Genomic DNA, 18,786 nt, shown 5'->3' with positions numbered 1-18,786 from the left:
CCACTTCCCCGCCCGCGCTGCGAGGCAGTGGCGAGCGTGCACACACCGGAGGCAGGAGGCAGCGGCAGCTCGCTCGCTCGCTCGCTCGCTCGCTCGCTCGGAGACCATCTCCAACTGAGCAAGCCGCCACCTCCCCATGGGTGGCAAACCGCAGCACGGGCCGGATGGATGGCCATGGTGGGCCAGATACGTCCCTTGGGCCGTAGTTTGAGGACCCATGGTTTAAGCCATGTTTAGTTATGTGTGAACCCAGAACCATGGGTCGTTCATGGACTGTTTCTCCAGGAGACAAAAGCAGCAGAGAAGAGTGGTAAAAAAAACCTGCCCAGTTGTTCTGCAAGCCAGTACTACAGTACCCCAAAGACATGTGGGATAGAAGGAAGGAGTGGGTGAAGGAGGAGGAAAACAAACCATGGTTTATTTGACTGTCTGCCAGAAAGCTTCTCCTGGAGGACCACAAACCATGGGCTAAATAAAACATTATGTGGCAGCACAAGCGGGGGGGGGGGGATTGTGAGGGCCAGCAGTGCCCCTGCTGTTGAGCTGGAGGGTTGCAGTGGACAAGGCCTGTGTGGGGCCTGCTGTGGGAGGCCCCTGCTGCATTTGATGCGAGAAAGGGGGAGTGCTGGAACGCCTCGCCTCAGAGGCAAGCTTCTGTGGGGTGAAGGGAGAGAATCTGAGGGGAGGACTTCAGCAGCAAACCTTGCCCCCCAGATCAGGAACAGGCAAGGAGAGGCCTTTGGTGTTCCAGAAAACTCCTCACAGAGGGCAGCAGGGGCTCTCAAGGTAGCCGGAGACAGGCTGGCCCTGTGAGCCGGCCTGCGCGATACATCCGCGTGTGTTACTTTTCCAGGGAGTCCGGCTGACAAAGCGTCTCTGAAGGCCGGGGACCGGATCTTGTTCCTGAATGGCCTGGACATGAGGTAAAGGAGCAACTGCCTGGCTGCGCCTGTGCCTGGAGGGCCGGGATCGCCTCCGGCCCACAAAAAGGAGGGGCCCAGCTTCCTCTCAGCCCCTCCTGTGCCCAGCCAGCTACTCCCTCCAGGTTTCTGCCCTCACGTCTCACAGCTTCTGTCCTCTGCCCTGCAGGAATTGTTCCCATGAGAAGGTTGTTTCCATGCTCCAAGGCAGTGGGGCAATGCCCACCCTTGTGGTTGAAGAAGGCATTGTTAGCTTTTCAGGCGGTAAGATCACAGAAGAGCAGATGGGAGGATTTGGTCCCCTGGGCAAAAGGCGATTCTGTCCTCTGCAAGAGAGAGGGCAGGGCACGTCCCTCCCCTCCTCTTGGCCCAGGGTGCCCAAGCTGGGGACCCTGGTGGCTGCGCCTCTCCAGAAGGCTCACAGGGCTGTGCCTTTGCCAACGTCTAGGCTCTGGGGAGTTTGGGAGGCATCTGGGACCCTGCCAGGCAAGGCGTGTGCGGCGGAGTCTGAGGCCAAGCGGCAAGCGGCCGCCACCCTGCTCAGAGCAGCTTGCGGAGCCGGGCAATCGGGCCACTGTGCCCGTTCACGTCACTTGCCTGTCTAGAGAGCACCTCTTGAGAGACCAGGCTTTCTGCGTGCCAGGCGCTTGGGAGGGGATCCTGATTCATCACAGTGTGTGACGGACGGTCATGCCAAGGGCTTCCAGAGGATTCAGGTGCCAGTTTCCCACCTTGGCTTAGAAGAACCCACGTGCCTCCGGCATGACCACTGGTTTCTCCGTGTGTGTGTGCAGACTATGCCTCCGTGGAGACCCCTGGCTCCTCCTCCTCCTCCTCCACACTCACCTCCTTGCAGTGGGTGGCAGAGATCTTGCCCTCCAGCATCAAGTTCCAAGGGAGGACGTTCCACCAGCAGCTGGAACATCTGCTCACCCCCGCAGAGCGCTACAGCGTCTGCAAGGCGCTGGAGAGCTTCTTCCAGCACAGGTAGCACGCAGTTGCGCCGCCAGCTCTCCACCCACCCAGAGCCCACCTGAGGTGGGAGCCTGCCCGCACCCTCCGGGCGGCCCCAGAGGGAAGGCTTTGCTTTGGCGGGGGGCAGCGCGGGGGGAGGGGGCTTCTGCCGGGCCCTGCCCTGCGGGAGGCCGGGGGGGGGGGGGCAGAAAGGCCGGGCGCTCCCTGCCCCTCGCCCCGCAGGAACATCGACACCCTCATCGTGGACGCGTACCCGGTCCTGGACACGCCCTCCAAGCAGGTCATCTGGCAGTTCATCTACCAGCTGCTCACCTACGAGGAGCAAGACCACTGCCGGCAGAAGATCTCCAGGTTCCTGGGCTACGAGGCTGCGGCTGGTGAGCAGCGCCGTCCCGGTGGCGGCCCGCCCGGGCGGCCCCGCGCGCGGCCTGGGCGGCCCGGGGGACTCCGTGCGCGGCGCTCCCCTGGGACGAGCTCTGCGGGCACTCTGGCGGCGCCGGGGGCGCCCTGGAGCGGGGCCTGCTCCGCGGGGCTCTTCGGGGGGAAGCTGGCAGCTGCCGCGCCGCAGGGGGAAGGGGCTGGCGGTGCAGCCGGCCCAGCGGGCGCGGGAGAGGGACCGGGGCCCCGGAAAGGGCGCGGGTCTCCCGGACACGTTGCGCCCGCGGTGCCGCGTCCGCTGCGGGCCCCCGTCGCGTCCCCAGCGCTGCCGGCCTCTCCCGCGGCGGGCCGGGCCCAAGGGGCTCCGCAGCCGGTGGCGGGGCGGGGCGGGCCTCGGCGCGGGGCGCAGGACGCAGCGCCTCTGGCGCACGTGTCCCCCGCAGCCGCTGCGCCCTTTGCGGGGCTGCGGGCGCCGCGCCCCGGCCGGCCAATGCCGAAGGAAGGGGTCCCGTCTGGAGCAGCCAGGGCCCCAAGGAGCAGCTCGCGGGGCGGGGACGGGAAGGGCGCTTGCAAGGACCGGGCTCAGCGGGCCGCGCGGGAGAGGCACGGGGCTCTGCTCGCCCGCGTCGCGAGGAAATCGGGAACGGGGAGCAGGGCGCCTTGAGGAGAAGGTCTAAACCGAGGAGCGTCGGAAGAAGGAGTGTTGCCTGAAAGGTCGCACGAGGAAACGGCGGTAGAGGCGCAGGGCAACGCTTCTGCGCCACTGGAGTTTATTCACAGGGGGAGCTGGTTTTGCAGACGAATGCAAGCCTCACGGGTTGGCGCTCTTTGTCTGTAACGAGCAAAACGACTGGCAACTGCACTGGGACGGGGGCGGGAGAGGTTTGCAGCCCTGCCTTGGGGGCAGCCGCAGCTCACCGGTCTGGCCTGAGGATGCCGGACGGGGCCCGGGGCTCGCGGCCCGGGGCTCGCAAGAGGAAGCCTGGCAGCAGCTTCCCCGCAGAGGAGGGGGTGCGTCTGAGGTTTTGGAAGCCGCTGGAGGCTTTTTGCGAATGGGGCGGCATATAAATGTTCCAAACAAATGAACAGGGCGGCGCCTCTCCTGTTCCTTGCAGCCACAGCTGAGCCAGAGGGAGAGGACTGCCGCCACAGCTCTGCACAGACAGCCCCAGCCAGCAGGAGAAGCATCTGCGCCCGCAGCCCTGAGGATGGTGGAACGGGAGGTAGACCAGGCAGGGGGGTGGGCGCTGCCCCCTCCCTTGCTGTAGCTGCCGGCATGTGCACAGCCCTCCCGGTCATCCCTCAGGATGCCGTCACGACTCCTTGCGGCTGGCTCCCTTTCGGGAGACTCGAGGGTGGAGGGGGGCCAGAGCGCCACGCATGTGGCGAGCCCAGGGCTGCTTGCAGTGTGCACTTCTCCGGCCAAGTGTCCGGAGCCTCTGCAGCGGCCTTCCCCAGCCTGCTGTCTGCATTCGCTGTGGCGCATGTGTGGCGTCGCTCTGGCTTCCCCCCGTTGTTGACCATGCCGGCCAGAACACGCAGAGGGCTCCAGGTCAGGAAGGCCCGGGGTGGGACCATGGCCGCCAGAAGGGCTGGGCCATCTGCAGACACCTGACTTGCTCTCATGCCCAGCTTCTAACAGCAAGACCCCCCCCCCCGCCCCCCCAAGTGGATTCCTCGCGTATTCCTACTTTGTGATATGGAGAGAGATGGCAGAGGTCCATAGCAAAAGAGCCTCATCCAGTTAGGAAGAGATTACTGCTCATATCAAGAAGTGGATTCCAAATGGAATCCCCCACCAAACAGAGCTAGCTCCCCCCTCGGGAAGGTCTCCACCCCGTGTAGGACAGACCCTGGGAATGCTGGACGTTGTGCTGGTGGCCTGCTCACTTGATTTGATGGTGGCAGCGGAAGCAATTCTGTGCATCCCTCCGCCTGCCTGCCTGCCCGCCCAGCCGTGTCTGCCCCAGCGGCTCGCCTCTCACCAGCCCTCAGCCTCTTGGCGCACACCGGCCTTGGCAGAAGCCTGACGGGGTCTCTGCTTGCAGTTCAGATCCTGGCTGGGCTACGTGGAGAATGGCCAAGGGCCACACAGGGGCTGCGGCTTGCCCACCGCTGCAGGAGGGGTTGGGCTGCCCTTGCACAATCGTTGGGTCAGGATTGGCCCTTGAGTGTGTGCAGGTCCGTGCCCAGACTGACCCCACAGGGGCTGTGCCACCCTCCGGCCTGGGCCACAAGTGGGGCTCGCAGGCAGGCAGGCAGGCAGGCAGGCACCCACCCACCTCTCTCCCCAACAGGTTCCAGAGAAACTGCTGAGGGGCCAGCCCACTTAGCTCCCGGGGAGAGGCAAGCAGGGGATGGGACCTCCCTCCCAGAGACCCCCAACCCTAAAATGGTGAGCCATGCTGGGAGGGGTGGGCTGGCACACGGCAGGTAAGGGGCAGCCTGCGGAGAGGGGTGGCCTGCCGCTGACCGCACTGGGATGGCGGCCTGCTTCCTCCCGCCAGATGTCAGCTGTCTATGCAGAGCTGGAGACCCGCCTGACCTCCGGCTTTGGAGGGAAGCTGAGCTGCTTAGCTGCACACCAGGCATCTCCCTCAGTTCCAGATCAAGCGAACCCAGCAGGTAAAAGCCCGTGCTCAGCATCTTAGCAGAGCCGTCAGACAGACTGTCTGGCAGGGGGTGGGGTGGGGTTGGTGGACAGACTGATGCAGAGCTGAACCATTGGGCCCAGAACAAACACTGGAGGTGGGATTCGGAAGCCAAGCTTCAGGTTGATGCTCTTCTGCTGACCTTGTGGTACATTGGGGCAGAAGGACCCAAGTTACGGAAGGAAGTAAGCGTGGGCATACCTTCCAAGGGTGTTCAGACCAGAGCCCAATAAATCCCACTTTTTAGATTCTCTCCTCAAAGGCCAGGTACCTGCAATGCTCATCTGAGCCACCAGACAAGAGGGGGCGTCCTGCAAACTTACTGAACGGTCCAACAGGGATGACCTGGAAGCCGTTCATGTGAATACGTCCGTCTCAGAGCAGCGCATTGATCTGCATGCAAAGCACACAACCAGGACTCGTGCCCCGGACCGCTTGCTGCTGGGTGGTGGGACGCTCCCCCCGCCAGGCCGTTTGCTGGCTCGGCCTGCGACGCCTGCGTTCACGCTGCACTCGGCTGCCAGTGGAGTCGCCCTGTGTCCCTGGGACCGTGCGGCAGCGCCCTCAACGCACTGGGGGGCATCCTGTGGCACCTCCCTGGTTCTGGCAGCAATGGCTTTCCGGGCCACAGCTGGCTTGTGTGGGCATCCGGCAGGCACCTGGCTGGCCGTGGCAAGTCCCGGGGTGCGCGCAGACCCCGGCTTCCCACCTGGCCCCCTTTTGTACCTGCTGCAGGTGTGTGGAAGGCAGGACCAGCCCTCTCCTGGAAAAAGGATGCCTCCCCCGCCCAGGCATGCCTGTACCACGCGTACGGAGGCCTCCCTTCCCCGAGCAGTACTGAATCCAACCCCTACGTCAGCCTGGACAGCAGCCCGGCCCTTTCCCCAAAGTACGCCGGCCGCCGGCTCAGCCCGCCCTCCCGGAGGAAGAAGCTCTTCACGTTCTCACGCCCGCCACGCAGCCAGGACACAGACCGCTTCCTGACCGTGCTGAGCGAGCAGCTGGGGCACCACATCGCTGTTTCCGACGAGTTCCTGACGCCCGAGAACGACTACGAGGAGGTGAGGGGCTGCGGATCCTTAGCAGGAAGTGCTGAGGCGGTCGCCTCTCCTGGGGGCTCACACTCCAGCTGGGAAGGCGGGCCCTGTCCCACGTGGCGGGTTAGGGAGCTGCTAAAAGAGGCCAGGAGGAGCGATCCTCATGTGGAGCCCGGCCAGCGGCTGCGGTGGGACCCCCTTCAGGCCTCAGCCCTGCCCTCCCGCCTGTCCCTGCAGATGAGTTTCCACGAGGACCAGGGCAGCTACGTCGCCAACGACCTCAGCAGTGCCAGCGAGGACCTGAGCAGCAGCGAGGGCAGCTCCCTGACCTACTCCACCCTGTCGGACCACGTCCCGCCGCCGCCCATCAGCCTGCCCCCACCGCCACCCTCCCCTCCACCGCAGTTTCATGATCCCAGGGCGGGGAGCAGGGCCCCGGAGCCCCTGGGGAGCCCCCGCTCCGCACCTCCCCAACCCAGCACCCCCTCCAGCCACAGTGACCCGGCCCTCCCACCCCTGCCGCCTCCCCCGCCGCCTCCCCCACCAGTGCCATGTGCCCCCCCCCCAGCGCCTCGCGGCATCATGCATCGCCGGAGCGAGTCCAGCCACATGAGCGTCAAGCGGCTGCGCTGGGAGCAGGTGGAGAATTCCGAAGGCACCATCTGGGGTCAGGTACGTTGCGGGGCGGCCGAGGCCACCTTCCTTCAGGGAGGTGCGGACGGCCTCCTTCGCCCCCCCCCCCCGGCTGCTCCTCCCATTCTCCTGCCTCCCCGCTCCACCTGAGGGAGACGCTTGCAAAACTCTCGCAAAACGTGCCCGTTCCTGCACAAAGCTCAGCCCAGCCAGTCGCGCTGCGGCCTCTTCGTTACCTGGAGTTTCTCCCACGCCCACTGGCCCCAGCCCACGTGCGGCTCGTGCGACTCGTCCTGCTGCATGTTAGTTCAGATGGGGGTGCCATAATGTGGCACTGGGGGACCCGCTCCGCCTGCGCCGGCTGCTCTCTCTGCAGCTGCCTTCGCCGTGCAAGCGCCACCCTGCCTTGGCCGCCCTCTGTCGCACGCACGTCTTGCAGCCGTGGTTCCACCCGGTGGCAGCGTGGGTGGGAGTCCGCCAGGTTCCCCCGGCTCAGCTCTCCAGAGGCCAGCCTGCCGCTCCGCGCCAAGCGCTCGTGTGGCGGCCAGCAGGGAGCAGGTCCAGCGAGCCACGAACCGAGCATGCGCACGCACTGCTGCCCGCCCGCCTGCGCGGCACGAGCCAGGCTCTGCTTCCACACACGTGGCTTGTGGGCTGTGAGCCCTCTGCGCACTTTGCACGAGGGAGGGGGCCCCGGGCATTCCTGAGCGTTTGTGCAGCTGATTGCGGATTTTGGCTCAGCTCTTTTCCCGCCCAGGGCTGAGTGTGGGAAGAAGTCCGGGAAGCGCAGGAGGGCCAGATTTCTTCTACTGGGGCACTTCTCCACACTCATGCATGTGTCCTCATTGTCCTCAAAAAAGGGAAAAGGCAGTTGCTTGTCGAATGCGCGCAACGTTCTCCGCTTCGACGGAGAAATGGCAGGCAGGTTCTTCGGTTCTGTGCCGGGTGCCCCTTGCAGCACAGAGGCGCTCTGGCCGTGTGCCTCTTGCCCGGCTGGGATGGGGGAGCCGAGATCCAAGAGTGTGCTGCCCGCCACCCCCCGTGCGATCTGCCATCTTCCCTTGTGCAGCTGGGTGAGGATTCGGACTATGACAAGCTGAGCGACATGGTCAAGTACCTCAACCTGGAGCTGCATTTTGGAACCCAGAAGCCAGCAAGTGAGTCCCCCGTCTCTCTGGGGCTGTGGCACTGGCAGCCGCACCTGGCCGAGGGCGAGCAAGGGCAGCAGTCCGTGGCGTGGCAAGACCGCCGGGGCCCCCTTCCCGGCCTGGGGATGTGTATCGCTTGCACTGCTGCTGCCTGGGGCACTCGGGGCTTGGCCTTTGCTCTGGCACGAGGAGAAGCTTCTTCGCCTCAGCTGAATCCCCACGCAGGGCAGATGTGGGTCTTGTGTGCTGCAGCTTGTGGAGACACAGGAGTTCTTTCCATTTCTCTCTCTGTGTCATTTTATTAAAGTGGGCAAATGCTATTCTGGGAGGCATTAACAGAAGTATTACTTCCCAATCGCGAGAAGTAGCAGCTCCCCCATACCACTGAGGTGCCGTCAGCCGTCATGGCAGAGACCTTCCGCTCCACAAACGCACCTGAAGTGGAGGTCACTGTCCCGGCAGAGACGATGGGCTTGTCTTTCCCACGCTGCCTCCCCAGCCCCAGCCTGCTGGGAGAGCCACCCAGGGAAAGCCTCCGACGTGCTTTCTGGAGGAGAGGACTGCATAGCGCCTTCTTTAATGGGGATGGCTGATGAAATGGCGCCAAGCACATCAGCAGGTCCCACGCTGCTCCAAAAAGAAAATGCTGCGTCCATCTCCATTCCCGGCAGGCGCAGCAGCTGCAGTCCAGGCGGGCTGGCCTGGGGGTTCCGGGCATCAGGGAGTCAAACGTTCCCAGCACGCATCCTTCTGGCACTGCAGCTCCTTCTTTGTCCCACAGGACCATTTGCCCAGCCCCCACTCGTCTTCTGATTGCCCCCTCCCTCTCTTGCACCTTCCTGAAGTCCCTGGAACCTGCTCTTTATCTCTGATTAAATCTTCCAGGTTCTCTTCCAGAGCCAAGCCCCTTGCCAGAGTCTTTCAAAAAGAAAGATGCGGTCGAGATTCTGTCACACAAAAAGGCCTACAATACCTGTGAGTGTGTGCTGTGCTGGCTGGGGGGTGGGCAGAGGCAGGGCCTGGGGCACGGGGAGGATGGGGGCGGGCAGAGGCAGGGCCTGGGGCACGGGGAGGATGGGGGCGGGCAGAGGCAGGGCCTGGGGCAGGGGGAGGACGCGAGGCAGAGGCTGGCCAGGGGCAGCCCCCCCAGGATGCCTCCCTCTCTGCCTTCCTCGTTGGCCCCGCCAGCTTGCCCACCCGGCTGCTTTTTCTGGGCTGGGCCACTGCCCAGCAGACGCTCACCTGTGGGCAGGGAGAAGGGATGCGGCTTGGAGTGCGTGGGAAGCTGCGGCGGCAGTTACGAGGCCCCCTGCCCCTCTGCGGGCGTCCTGGGCCGCTCCTCCCCTCCAGGCCCTCCTCACGTGTCCCAGCCTGGCCCCCTGCACACGCCGGAGCCCCCGCTGAGCCCTGTCCTTCCCTGTCCAGCCATCTTGCTTGCCCACCTCAAGCTCTCCCACGCCGAGCTGCGCAGGACCCTCCTGACCATGGAGAGCAGCCGCCTGGAGGCTGCTCACATCAAGCAGCTCCTCCTCTACGCCCCCGATGCAGAGGAGGTGCGGTGCTACCGCAGCTACCAGGGCAGCCCCGGCAGACTGAGCGAGCCCGACCGGTTTGTCCTGCAGGTGAGTCGGGCCGCCCCCCCCCCCGGGAGTCTCGGCGGGGGGCACCGCGGCCTCCGTGAGCGGCTCACGTGGTCAGGGCCGGCTGGCTCTGTGCTTAAGAAGCCACCGGACGGGCGGGACGCTTCCCCAGCCCTGCCGTCGCCTTCCGCCTCCGCTTTCTGCAGCTGGTGCGCTCCCGCCGCCCTTCCGAGTCAGGCCGGCCCAGCAGGCGGGGACGGGCGGAGTGCGGTGGTCCAGGGCACCCGGCTGGGGAAGGGCTGCCCTTGGCCGCTGCCGGGCGAGGGGCGGCGGGGCAGCTGCGCAGGGCCCGGGCAGCTCGGGGGTCGCGTGCGCCCCCATCCTCTGTGTGCAGGAGGCTCCCCGGCCCCTGAACTGCCCTCCGCGTCAAGAGCAAGGTCGACGTGTGCGGCACAGCGCAGGCCTGCCCCCTCGCTTGCCATGTCCTCCCCGGCGACCCGCTGCCCCAGCCCTTGCACGGGGCGTGGGCTGTGCTGGGAGGAGGCGTCTGCTTCCAGCACTCTGCCCAGGAGGGTCCGGTTTTGCCCCCCGCCCCCATGCTGTGCCGGCCCTTTACGTGGCTCCCCAGCTCTGTTTCACGGGCAAGCCAGTGTCTGGCTGGAAGCTCCCTGGCCCACTGTTTGAAGCTGGCATCCGGCTCTCTTCTTCGTGGCCTGGGAGCATCACGGCAACAGGCCCTGGGCCCGCGAGGAACCTGTCTCGGGGAGGAGTCGATCACAGAGGGTTTTTCGGCGGGACCCCTTTTCCCGCCTGTCCCCTCAGGCCTCCTCGACCGCCGGGTTCAGGGGAGCACAAGAAGGCCCGGAGGAGAAGCCCCGTGGGGAGAGCTGGGACATCTGGGACATGCTTAGCCCAGAGAGGGGAGGAGGACGTCCTCTGGCCAGGAGGAGCGAAGGAGCCGCCTGCTCTGTGTGTCCACGTTGTGCAGGAAATGACAGGGCCTTTTGCAGCCATCTGACACCGAAACAGCTGCTGGCCCCAGGCACCCTGCCGGAATTGTCCCGGGGAGGGTGGCCGCACTGCAGAGGGCAGTCCGGCCAAAGGCCTGGGCAGGCCATGGGAGCAGAGAGAAAAGCAGCTGTGGCTGCGGAAGCTCCTGCTCCTTCTCCACAGCCCTTTAAGACAGAGAGGCGGCTCCCTGGCTCCGTCAGTGTCCTAGTTTGGGAGGCACCACAAGGCCCTTCTTGTCTTTGGATGTTACCCTGCTCCTCTGCAGCAGCCTCTGGAGGCAGCCTTAAACACCGGTCTCGCTCACACTCGGGGTTCCTGGGAGTACGCGGGGCGCTCTGGATACAGGCGCATTGCGTCCGTCCGAGGCAGCCGCATGCTGGTACTCAGAACCCTCTCTTTTCCAGATGCTTTCAGTACCAGAATACACAACCCGGCTGCGCAGCCTTCACTTCAAGAGCACCCTGCAGGAGAAGCTGGAGGAGGTTACTGCCAGCTACGAGTGCATCTACAGTGCCTCCCTGGAACTGAAGAACAGCAAGAAGCTAGCAAAAATCTTAGAGGTCAGAGCAGTTGTCCTTACTTCTCACAGCAGCCACAAGGGGGCAGCCACTCTCCACACAGTGGAGATTTGTGGCTGTGGGTGGGGGGGGAGGGGGCGGGGGAGTGTTTTGTTTCTGTTCACAAATCATGCAAATATGTTCATGCAAATATCCCGAACATGAGTGCTTTTTCCAAGAAAGATTTGCAAATTTCTGAATTTGCAATCATGTTTAAAAACACTGTGCTTCAAAAAAAATGAGCACCTTGAAGCATGTGTTCTCCCATATGCATCTCCATGGTTTTGTGAACAGTGGGGAAGGACACACTTTGGAAAAATACAGACAGAAACGTGTCCTTTTCCTGTTCAAAGCACACACTTTCCCATTCAAACAAGCCCCCAAATGGGTGGAAAAGAAAAATCAGATGCGAGCGGAAAGGAGTGTTGATGTGATTCGAAGCGTTTAGGTGGGCTTGCGCAGTGCGCGTTCTCCCGTCGCTTGTCCTCTGCCATGCAATGTCACATGCTTTTTCTTAGGCCTCTGGACAATTGTTACCTGGCTGTCATCCTGCCAGTCTCCCAGTGTTTCCTCTGGGAACCCAGAAGATCCAGTTTTTTTAAAGGAATAGGACAGATGTGCAATCCCAGTGTGTGGAGTATTCTTTGACGCTGGCACTCACAGCACCGTTATGGGTCAGTTGAGTTTTTGGGGATGATGCTAAGGAAGGTGCAGGCTGAACTCCTTTGCTTGGGCTTTTTTGGTTGACCTTTAATGTATGAGAACATGAACAAAACCCTGCTTTTAAGATGGAGAAAACTGTGGGATTGCAAGGATAGATCGAAGCTGCTCCCTGAATGCACACACGACGCGGGTCCCTGCAGAAAGAGGCTGTGGGTGGCCCTCCCTCCCTCGAGTGCATCCCGGCGGCAGGCATCCTGGCCGCAGTGCCACGCGCATTTGTGAGCGGGTGAAGCGCTGGGACTCACTTCCAAGCAAGCAGGCCTTGCGTGAAGCGGAGCTGTGACTGGAGGGAAGGCGGTGGCTGGGTGGGAAGGAGAGCGGGAGGTGAGAGCTGGTCGGCCTTGAGGACAGAGGACAGCGCATCTCTCTGTACCGGACCATTTGTCCAAAAGGCCATTCGGACAAGATGCGGAGGGTCTCTCCTCTGGCCCCGCTCTCCCTGGTCTGATGGCATGGCCCAGCCCCCTCCTTCCCCTCCGTGCGCGATTTGACCCAAGAGCCCTTTAGGCCACCAGGCCTTCCATTTCTGTGGATCGGGCTGCACCAGGACGCATTCCAAAGCGTGTGAATGAGTGCGCGGCGCTTGAACTTCCTGCTGCAAGCAATCCGCCGTCCTTCAGCAATGCGGTTCCTGGCAAAAGGCTGACGCATACCGAGCGCAATCCCAGGTTATCATTGCGAAGCATTCAGAGAGCAGCCAAGAGAAGGCGGAACTGGCAAGGAGCCAGGCACCTTCACGACCTCCCGGGCAGGCCTTGCTCATGCCCCCCCGCCTCCCATTGGCCCCGCACCCGCAGCTGCCTTCTGCTCCCTCTCGACTGGATGCCCCACCGTGCGCGACCTGCAGGGATCCTCCGGATCTCTGGCCCCCACCCTCTGGGGCAGTGGGCCAGGATGACCCGGGGCCCCATCTGGCTGCTGGCCGGAGCTGAAGCTGCACTCACTGATATCACGCGTCGATGGTGCCTTCTGGCTGTGCAGGTTTCTGACAAAATGCTGCGGCTAACTGACCCCACCCAGGTGCGGGATCAAACCCAGACACCTCCTGCGATGCCCAGGTTGCATCTCATCGTCAGCAAGGCAGCAGAAAAGCACGTCCTGACAGGCGGGCTTGGCTGGGACAGACTTTTCTCCTCCTCACCGGGAGAATGCCGTGCTCCACGCAGAGCTGCAGCGTCTCTCCCGCCCGCCTCCCCCACAACCCGCACATGCCTTTCCAGCAGCGGCTGATACACAGCCGTGTCGCTCCTCATTTTGTGGGCACCTGCACCAGCCCAGCTAATTGGCTGAAGGGCCTCACCTGCTTCTCAGAGGTTTCCTGCACCCTGTTGCCTTCAGCTCATGAGGGGCTGCTATCCGGACTTCCTCTTCTGACGTCTCTCCCAGTAGCCCGGCTGGTCCCCACTAAAGCAAGCAAGGGAAAGCTAAAGGTCCCCTGCTAAGATGGCTGCCACTGCAAAAACGGAGCGCATGAGCGAGAGCGCCACTCCGGAGGTGGAACTGCGTGTCATCCATCTCTTGAGGCTTCCTCTTGCGCCCGGCCCTGCCTTCGAAGGGGAGCCACGCCGAGAGGAAGCCTGCGAACATTGTCTGAACGGGCTGTGCAACTGGCACCATTTTTCCATGTCGTGTGCTCCATCATGTGCAGCACAAACAAAGGCTGCGGCACGTGACATGGAAGAGGGGCGCTGCTGCACAGGGTTTGCACTGGCTGTGCGAATGATGGAAGCCCTTGCCAGGAACCCGCACTCATGATTGCGGGAAAGTGGCCCGCTGTCTGGGGAGCTGAGCCCAGGGACGGACGGGGGGACAGACGGACTCCCATGCCAAAACGGATTTCCCGCACAGGCCTGCTTGGGGGTGATCGGTGGTCCTCAGGCCCTGCAGTGAACGCCCAGGCCGAGATCCATTTTAGTCTGGCTTCAGGCCTAGTCATGAGACAGAGACTGCTTTGGTTGTTTTGCTGGACTTGGATGGGAGAGCTTGTCCCTGTTTGGGGGACAGAACCCAAATGCATTGTTGCAAAATGGGGAACCCTGGGCTCAACAATACTGCAAAGGAGAAGGATCTTGGGGTTGTTGCAGATCACAAGCTAAATATGAGCGAAAGAAATGATGTGGCTGCAAAAAGGGCAAATGCTGTTTTGGGCTGCATTATCAGAAGTACCACTTCCAAAACACGCAAAGTAGTAAGCTCCGCTAAGCTCAGCACTAGCCAGGCCTCACCTGGAGTCCTGAGTCTGGTTCTGGGAACTTAAGTTTAAAATAGGAGCAGAAAAGCTAGAAGAAGAGACAGCAAGGGCGATTCCAAGACTGGAGGCAAAGCCCTGCAAGGAAAGTTTGGGAGCCCTGGACATGCTCAGCCTCAGGAGGAGAAGACCGAGAGGTGGAAGCGTGTCACAGAGAGGAAGTGCAAGCACTCTCTTGTCCGTCCCAGAGTGCAGGGCGTGGAAAAATGGACTTAGGTTAAAAGAAAACAGATCTAATCTAGACACCAGGAAGAATTCCCCCAGAGTCCCAGCAGTCCCAGTTACAATGGAACCAATTCCCTGGGGAAGATGTGGGCTCTCCTCGCTGGAGGCATTCAGCAAGCGCCCGGACAGCCATCCAGGAGGGATAACGCGGCTCGGTGTCTCGCACGGAGTGAGGGGCTTGAACCGACAGCCTTTCCTGGCCCCCTTCCCACTCTGCTCTGCTCTCATTCTCTGATTCTGCCAGAGTTCTCCTGCTGCGCAGCGGCACTGACCAAGCTGCCAGTCTGAGACGAGGCGGGGAGGGCCGGTTATGCAGTGACTCTGAGATCGCAGGAAGTTGTGCCGGGGCAGCCTGCCTGGCCACAGCTCTGCGGCACCCCCCAGGGCTTACTCTGAGCTCTCCGTGCTATTAGCACACCCACCGAACTGCTGGGAACCACCTGCAGGTCGGCGCTTTGGCCAGGGTGCGTCGGAGGGGCTTCCCACAGGTGCGTGTGCAGCGGACTGCAGCCTCAGCGCAACTCGGCCATACGGCTAACCGGATCTTCACGCTGAAGATTGGCACAGCTCTCCCATGTGCGGGAGAGCCCCGGGAGGGCAAACAATGCATGGGAAGCCCTTTGGAGGGGAAAGGGCGGCATGCCTCGCCCCACAAAATCCCACCTCCAGGGGCAGCCCCGGGCAATGCCTCCCTGCCCTGGCCCGCTGCGTGCCGTTTGCTCCTTGGAGCACGGCAGGAGGCAGCCAGGAGTCTTCCAAGCACGGCCTGGCGCCGGCGACAAGCCGGAGAGTGCCTGGGTCGCAGCACAGTCCCACGCTGGCTGCCGATTAACCCGGCGGTGCAAACGGAGCGTGCTGGGGGAGAGCCGCCCCGGGCTGGAGCGAGCCTCGACACCTTCATGCCCCGTGAGCGGGGAAGGGCTTAGCTCCGGCCGCAGAGCAGCTCAGGCTCGGCCGTGGCTCTGGGGACACGTGGCCGGAGGCCTTGAGCTGCCGGGGTGCTTTCCGTGCCTCTGCGTGACTGCCGAGTCGGTGTCCCAGGCCGGGCCCGGCTCGGCTCATGTGCCTCGTGCCCAGGCAGCAGGTGGTAGCCCCCTTAGCTCTGGGGCATGCCGGGACCAGAAGCCCTCTGAGCGGAGCGGCAGGAGGCTCCTGGGCCCCCTCCACCCCCCTGAGCGGCAGCCTTGGTCCCACGCCACCTTCTCTTGCAGCCCGCACTCGCTGGGGTGCCTGCCGGCGGTTTGCTTGCCAAGCCTCCTCTGGGATGCCCTCCCTGCACCCGTAGCCCGAGGCGGCCTGGGCTGAGCAGGCTGGCATGGAAGGCCAGGGGGCTGGACTGGGCGGGCTCAGTGCCCCACGGCAGGCCCAGCAACCCCAGAGACATGCCCTGGAGGTGCTGCCCGATGCAGCTGCGCCTGTTGGTGGGCTGGGCAGGTCCTGCAGGGCAGCCACGGCGTCCTGCCAGCAGCGCCTGCCTCCCTTGGCTCCCTGGCTCCGCGCGATGCACAGGGCCGCTTGGGCGAGAGCCTGAGGAAGAGGGAGGAGCCGCCCCGGTTCACTCAGGGCAGTTCACGGTTCACTCTCCGCAGTTCGTGCTGGCCATGGGGAACTACCTGAACCACGGGCAGCCAAAGACCAACAAAACAACCAGCTTCAAGATCAACTTCCTCACGGAGGTAAGTCAGCGCCCTCCTCGAGGCCATGCACGGCCCGCAAAGGCCCAAGGAAGGACCTTGTGTCCGGTGTCCCACCTCATTCTGAACCAGGAAGGCAGTCTGCCGGCATTTGCAAAAGCGAAGCGTCCAGAAACGTCCAGGGCCACTGAATGTGATGCTTTCATGCACGTCCAGCAGCCTTCCCCGGTCTGGGATTCCCCAGCTGCGCAGGACTGCAGCTCCTGGGGTTCCTGGCCAGGGTGGGCGTGAGGCGAGCCACAGGCCCTCCCACGTGGCGGGCACTGGGCAGCAAAGTGTGGTCTGGGGTTGCCCCCAGGGTGCTGCCCAGCGGAGTTCCTGCAGCCGCTCACCCGGTTGCTGAGCTTCTGCCCAGACCTTTGCCCCGGCTCCTGACACCTCCCGGGCGCCCTGCCAGCTGCACGCTTCTGGGCCGGGGAGGGGGCCGCGAGAGCCGAGCCCTCCGTGGGGCGAGTCCACGGCGCTTCCCGGCAAGTGCCCACGAGTCCTGGTGGCCCTGAGGGTCCGCACTGCTCTGCTCTGCCCAGCTCAACACCACCAAGACTGTGGACGGCAGATCCACCTTCCTGCACGTTCTTGCCAAATCCCTCAGCCAACATTTCCCGGAACTGCTGGGCTTTGCCAAGGACTTGCCCACAGTGCCACATGCTGCCAAAGGTAAGCTCTGGTGTGTGTTTGTGGGGGGGCACTGAAGCTTTCCCAGCAATCCGCACAGCACTGGGCGGAAGTCGAAGAGCAGCTGCTGTGATGGAGGAGACTGCGGGGGGGGGGGGCTGGGGGGATGGGGGCCCGTGCCTGCCTGCCCCTACCCCACGGAGGGGTGTGCAGCGCTCCCGTGTCTCCCTGGGCCCCCCCCCCAGGCTTGCCTGCCCCTGCTTGGGTGCTCCCGGTATCGTGCTGCTCAGCACCACGGACAAGGGGCCTGCATCTCCCATGGACCGGCAGTCGGGATCAGGTTCTCCACCGAGCCGGAGGTCGCGGGGGCAGGTCGGGGCCCAGCCCCGCAGGGGAGCAGCGTGGCTGCAAGGGGGGGGCTGCCCTGGCCCCCCAGCTCCTGCTGCCAGGGGAGGTCCTGTTCTTCTCGGGGTGGCTGCCCAGCTCTCACTCCTTCCTCTCCCCAGTGAACCAGAGGACGCTAACGGCCGACCTCGGTGACCTGCACAGCACCATCGCGGAGATCGAGGCGGCCTGCGAGAGCACCATGCCTTCCCCCGAGGACAGGTTCGCCGCGGTCATGGGCGTATCCTTTGGCTGAGCGCAGAGGCCCCGGCAGGGCTGGCCTCTCGAGGGCGGGAGCTGCTGCTCCTTACGCCCCACCCTGTGCCAGCACCCGGGGCTGCCCGCCCGCGGGAGGGATGTCCATGGGGCGGCCAGCGGTTGGGAGTGGGGCCCGGAGGAGTGGTCTTCCCGTCTCGGGGACCCGGCCTGCGCCCCGGCAGAGGGAGGGCCCTGCAGGAGGTCCCCATTCTCCCAGGAAGCCGAGGGAGGCCGAGGGGCGGTGTGTTGCGTGGGGTCTGCCTCGTGCTGGCGCATGACCGGGGCGCCCGGGTCCCCACCTCCAGGGCACAGTTCCTCCTTAGCCTCCGCCCCAGGCCTTCCTGGCAAGCGCACGGCCCAGCATAGAGGCTCTGCGAGAGCTCGAGCACAGGGCCATGGACGAATTCGGCAGAGTCCTGTCCTTCTTTGGGGAGGATCCGAAAGTCACGACCTCCGAAGCCTTCTTTGGCATCTTTGCCGAGTTCATGAGCAAGTTCGAGGTGAGCTCTGGGGGTTCGTCCAGCTGTTCCGTGTGGCTGCCATTGTCAAGCAGGGGCGCTGAGCATAATTGCATGCTGAGGCGGGAGTGGGGCGGGGGCAGAATTTGGCACGCCTGCGATGCGATTTGACTCTGCATGGAAAGCGCGGCTCCGAGAAAGGCTGGCCAGCGCAGTGGTTGGCTGGCTGGCTGGCGGCTGTGCGGTGGAGTGCGGTGCTTTGCGCTCGGGGTCCACGGCCTTGCGACTGGGCTGGCCACCAGAAGGCCGCCAGGGCCGGCCTCAACGCGGCGGAGGGCTTCAGCCCAGGACGGGGCTGCTGATGCCCACGTGGAACAGAAGCCTACTCTGCGGGATCAGAGCGGCGGCACCCTGCCCCTAGAGGCGCTCCTGAGCTGGCCGGAGAGGGCCACGGCTCCCGTCCAAGGCGTGGGTCGCCGCTCTCTTTCTCGGAGTGCCACAGACCCCACAGAGAGGCTGGAGGCCGCCCGGGTGCTCGTGAGCCCAGGGAGGCGGCTGGGCTCTGCTCGCTTCCTTCCGCACAACCCGAGCGCTGACCTGGGGCCAATCATCTGATCACCTCGTGGAAGGAGCCCCTCCGGGTGGGGCGTGTTGCTTCAGCAACTGAAACCCAGGGATTGTCTGTTGCAAGCCGAAACCATGATTCAGTCGGGAAATGAGGCGGCGTGCCAACTGGCACGGTGCTCCCCCTGGGCAAGCAGCCAGTGGAGGTCAGGGCTGCATTTGGGTATTTTAAAACGGGTGTGTGGCAACAGGAGGCAATGATGGGGGTGGGGCGCGGCAACTCCCAGTTGCTGGGAATACTGGTCCCAGCACCCTCGGTGTGAGTCTGCGCTTGCTTGCTCTGACAGCGCATGGACAGGGCAGAGCGCTGCCCCTCACTCTGCCTTCCTCCCTTCTCTGCCTGCAGCGGGCTTTCAGCGACGTACAGGCTGGCGAGGCCCAGCGCAGCCCCCACGCGACCCCCCCTCTGGCCTGGTGATAGGGGCCTCCTTGCCGGGGTGTGGCATGGTGGTCTCATGGCCCGAGGCCGGCCGTCAATGCAGGCCAGAGGCGCCATCTTGGATCGGGACCTGTCGGAGAATGTGGCCGGATGCTGTTCATTCTGGTGCTGGCGAAGACGCCCCTGAGGAGCTGGACGCGAGGGGGAGGCAGCGGGTGGGCGGCCCTCTGGCTGCCCGGAGGCGCCTCCTGGGGACTGTGCTGCTCTGCATTCCACACGGGCTTCCTG

General features: G+C 63.9%; 1 protein-coding gene across 1 annotated transcript in view; it reads left to right on the top strand.

Annotated features, from left to right (window-relative positions):
* LOC123034833 (Grid2 interacting protein) overlaps positions 1 to 18,537 on the top strand; it is a 43,692-nt gene extending 25,155 nt beyond the window's left edge. The window contains exons 5-21 of the mRNA XM_044452530.1: positions 854 to 923; positions 1,090 to 1,184; positions 1,715 to 1,907; positions 2,118 to 2,272; positions 4,571 to 4,668; positions 4,781 to 4,898; positions 5,675 to 5,985; positions 6,199 to 6,633; positions 7,664 to 7,751; positions 8,640 to 8,717; positions 9,168 to 9,364; positions 10,738 to 10,893; positions 15,676 to 15,762; positions 16,308 to 16,437; positions 16,902 to 17,020; positions 17,373 to 17,537; positions 18,466 to 18,537. Of these exons, the coding sequence (XP_044308465.1) occupies positions 854 to 923; positions 1,090 to 1,184; positions 1,715 to 1,907; positions 2,118 to 2,272; positions 4,571 to 4,668; positions 4,781 to 4,898; positions 5,675 to 5,985; positions 6,199 to 6,633; positions 7,664 to 7,751; positions 8,640 to 8,717; positions 9,168 to 9,364; positions 10,738 to 10,893; positions 15,676 to 15,762; positions 16,308 to 16,437; positions 16,902 to 17,020; positions 17,373 to 17,537; positions 18,466 to 18,537 (2,567 nt within the window). The remainder of the gene's footprint in view (positions 1 to 853; positions 924 to 1,089; positions 1,185 to 1,714; positions 1,908 to 2,117; positions 2,273 to 4,570; positions 4,669 to 4,780; positions 4,899 to 5,674; positions 5,986 to 6,198; positions 6,634 to 7,663; positions 7,752 to 8,639; positions 8,718 to 9,167; positions 9,365 to 10,737; positions 10,894 to 15,675; positions 15,763 to 16,307; positions 16,438 to 16,901; positions 17,021 to 17,372; positions 17,538 to 18,465) is intronic.
* The last annotated feature ends 249 nt before the right edge of the window (positions 18,538 to 18,786 follow it).

The sequence above is a fragment of the Varanus komodoensis genome, unplaced genomic scaffold (assembly GCF_004798865.1).
Source record: "Varanus komodoensis strain SLA01 unplaced genomic scaffold, ASM479886v1 scaffold73, whole genome shotgun sequence".
NCBI lineage: Eukaryota > Metazoa > Chordata > Lepidosauria > Squamata > Varanidae > Varanus > Varanus komodoensis.
This window is presented reverse-complemented; position numbering and strand designations above follow the sequence as displayed.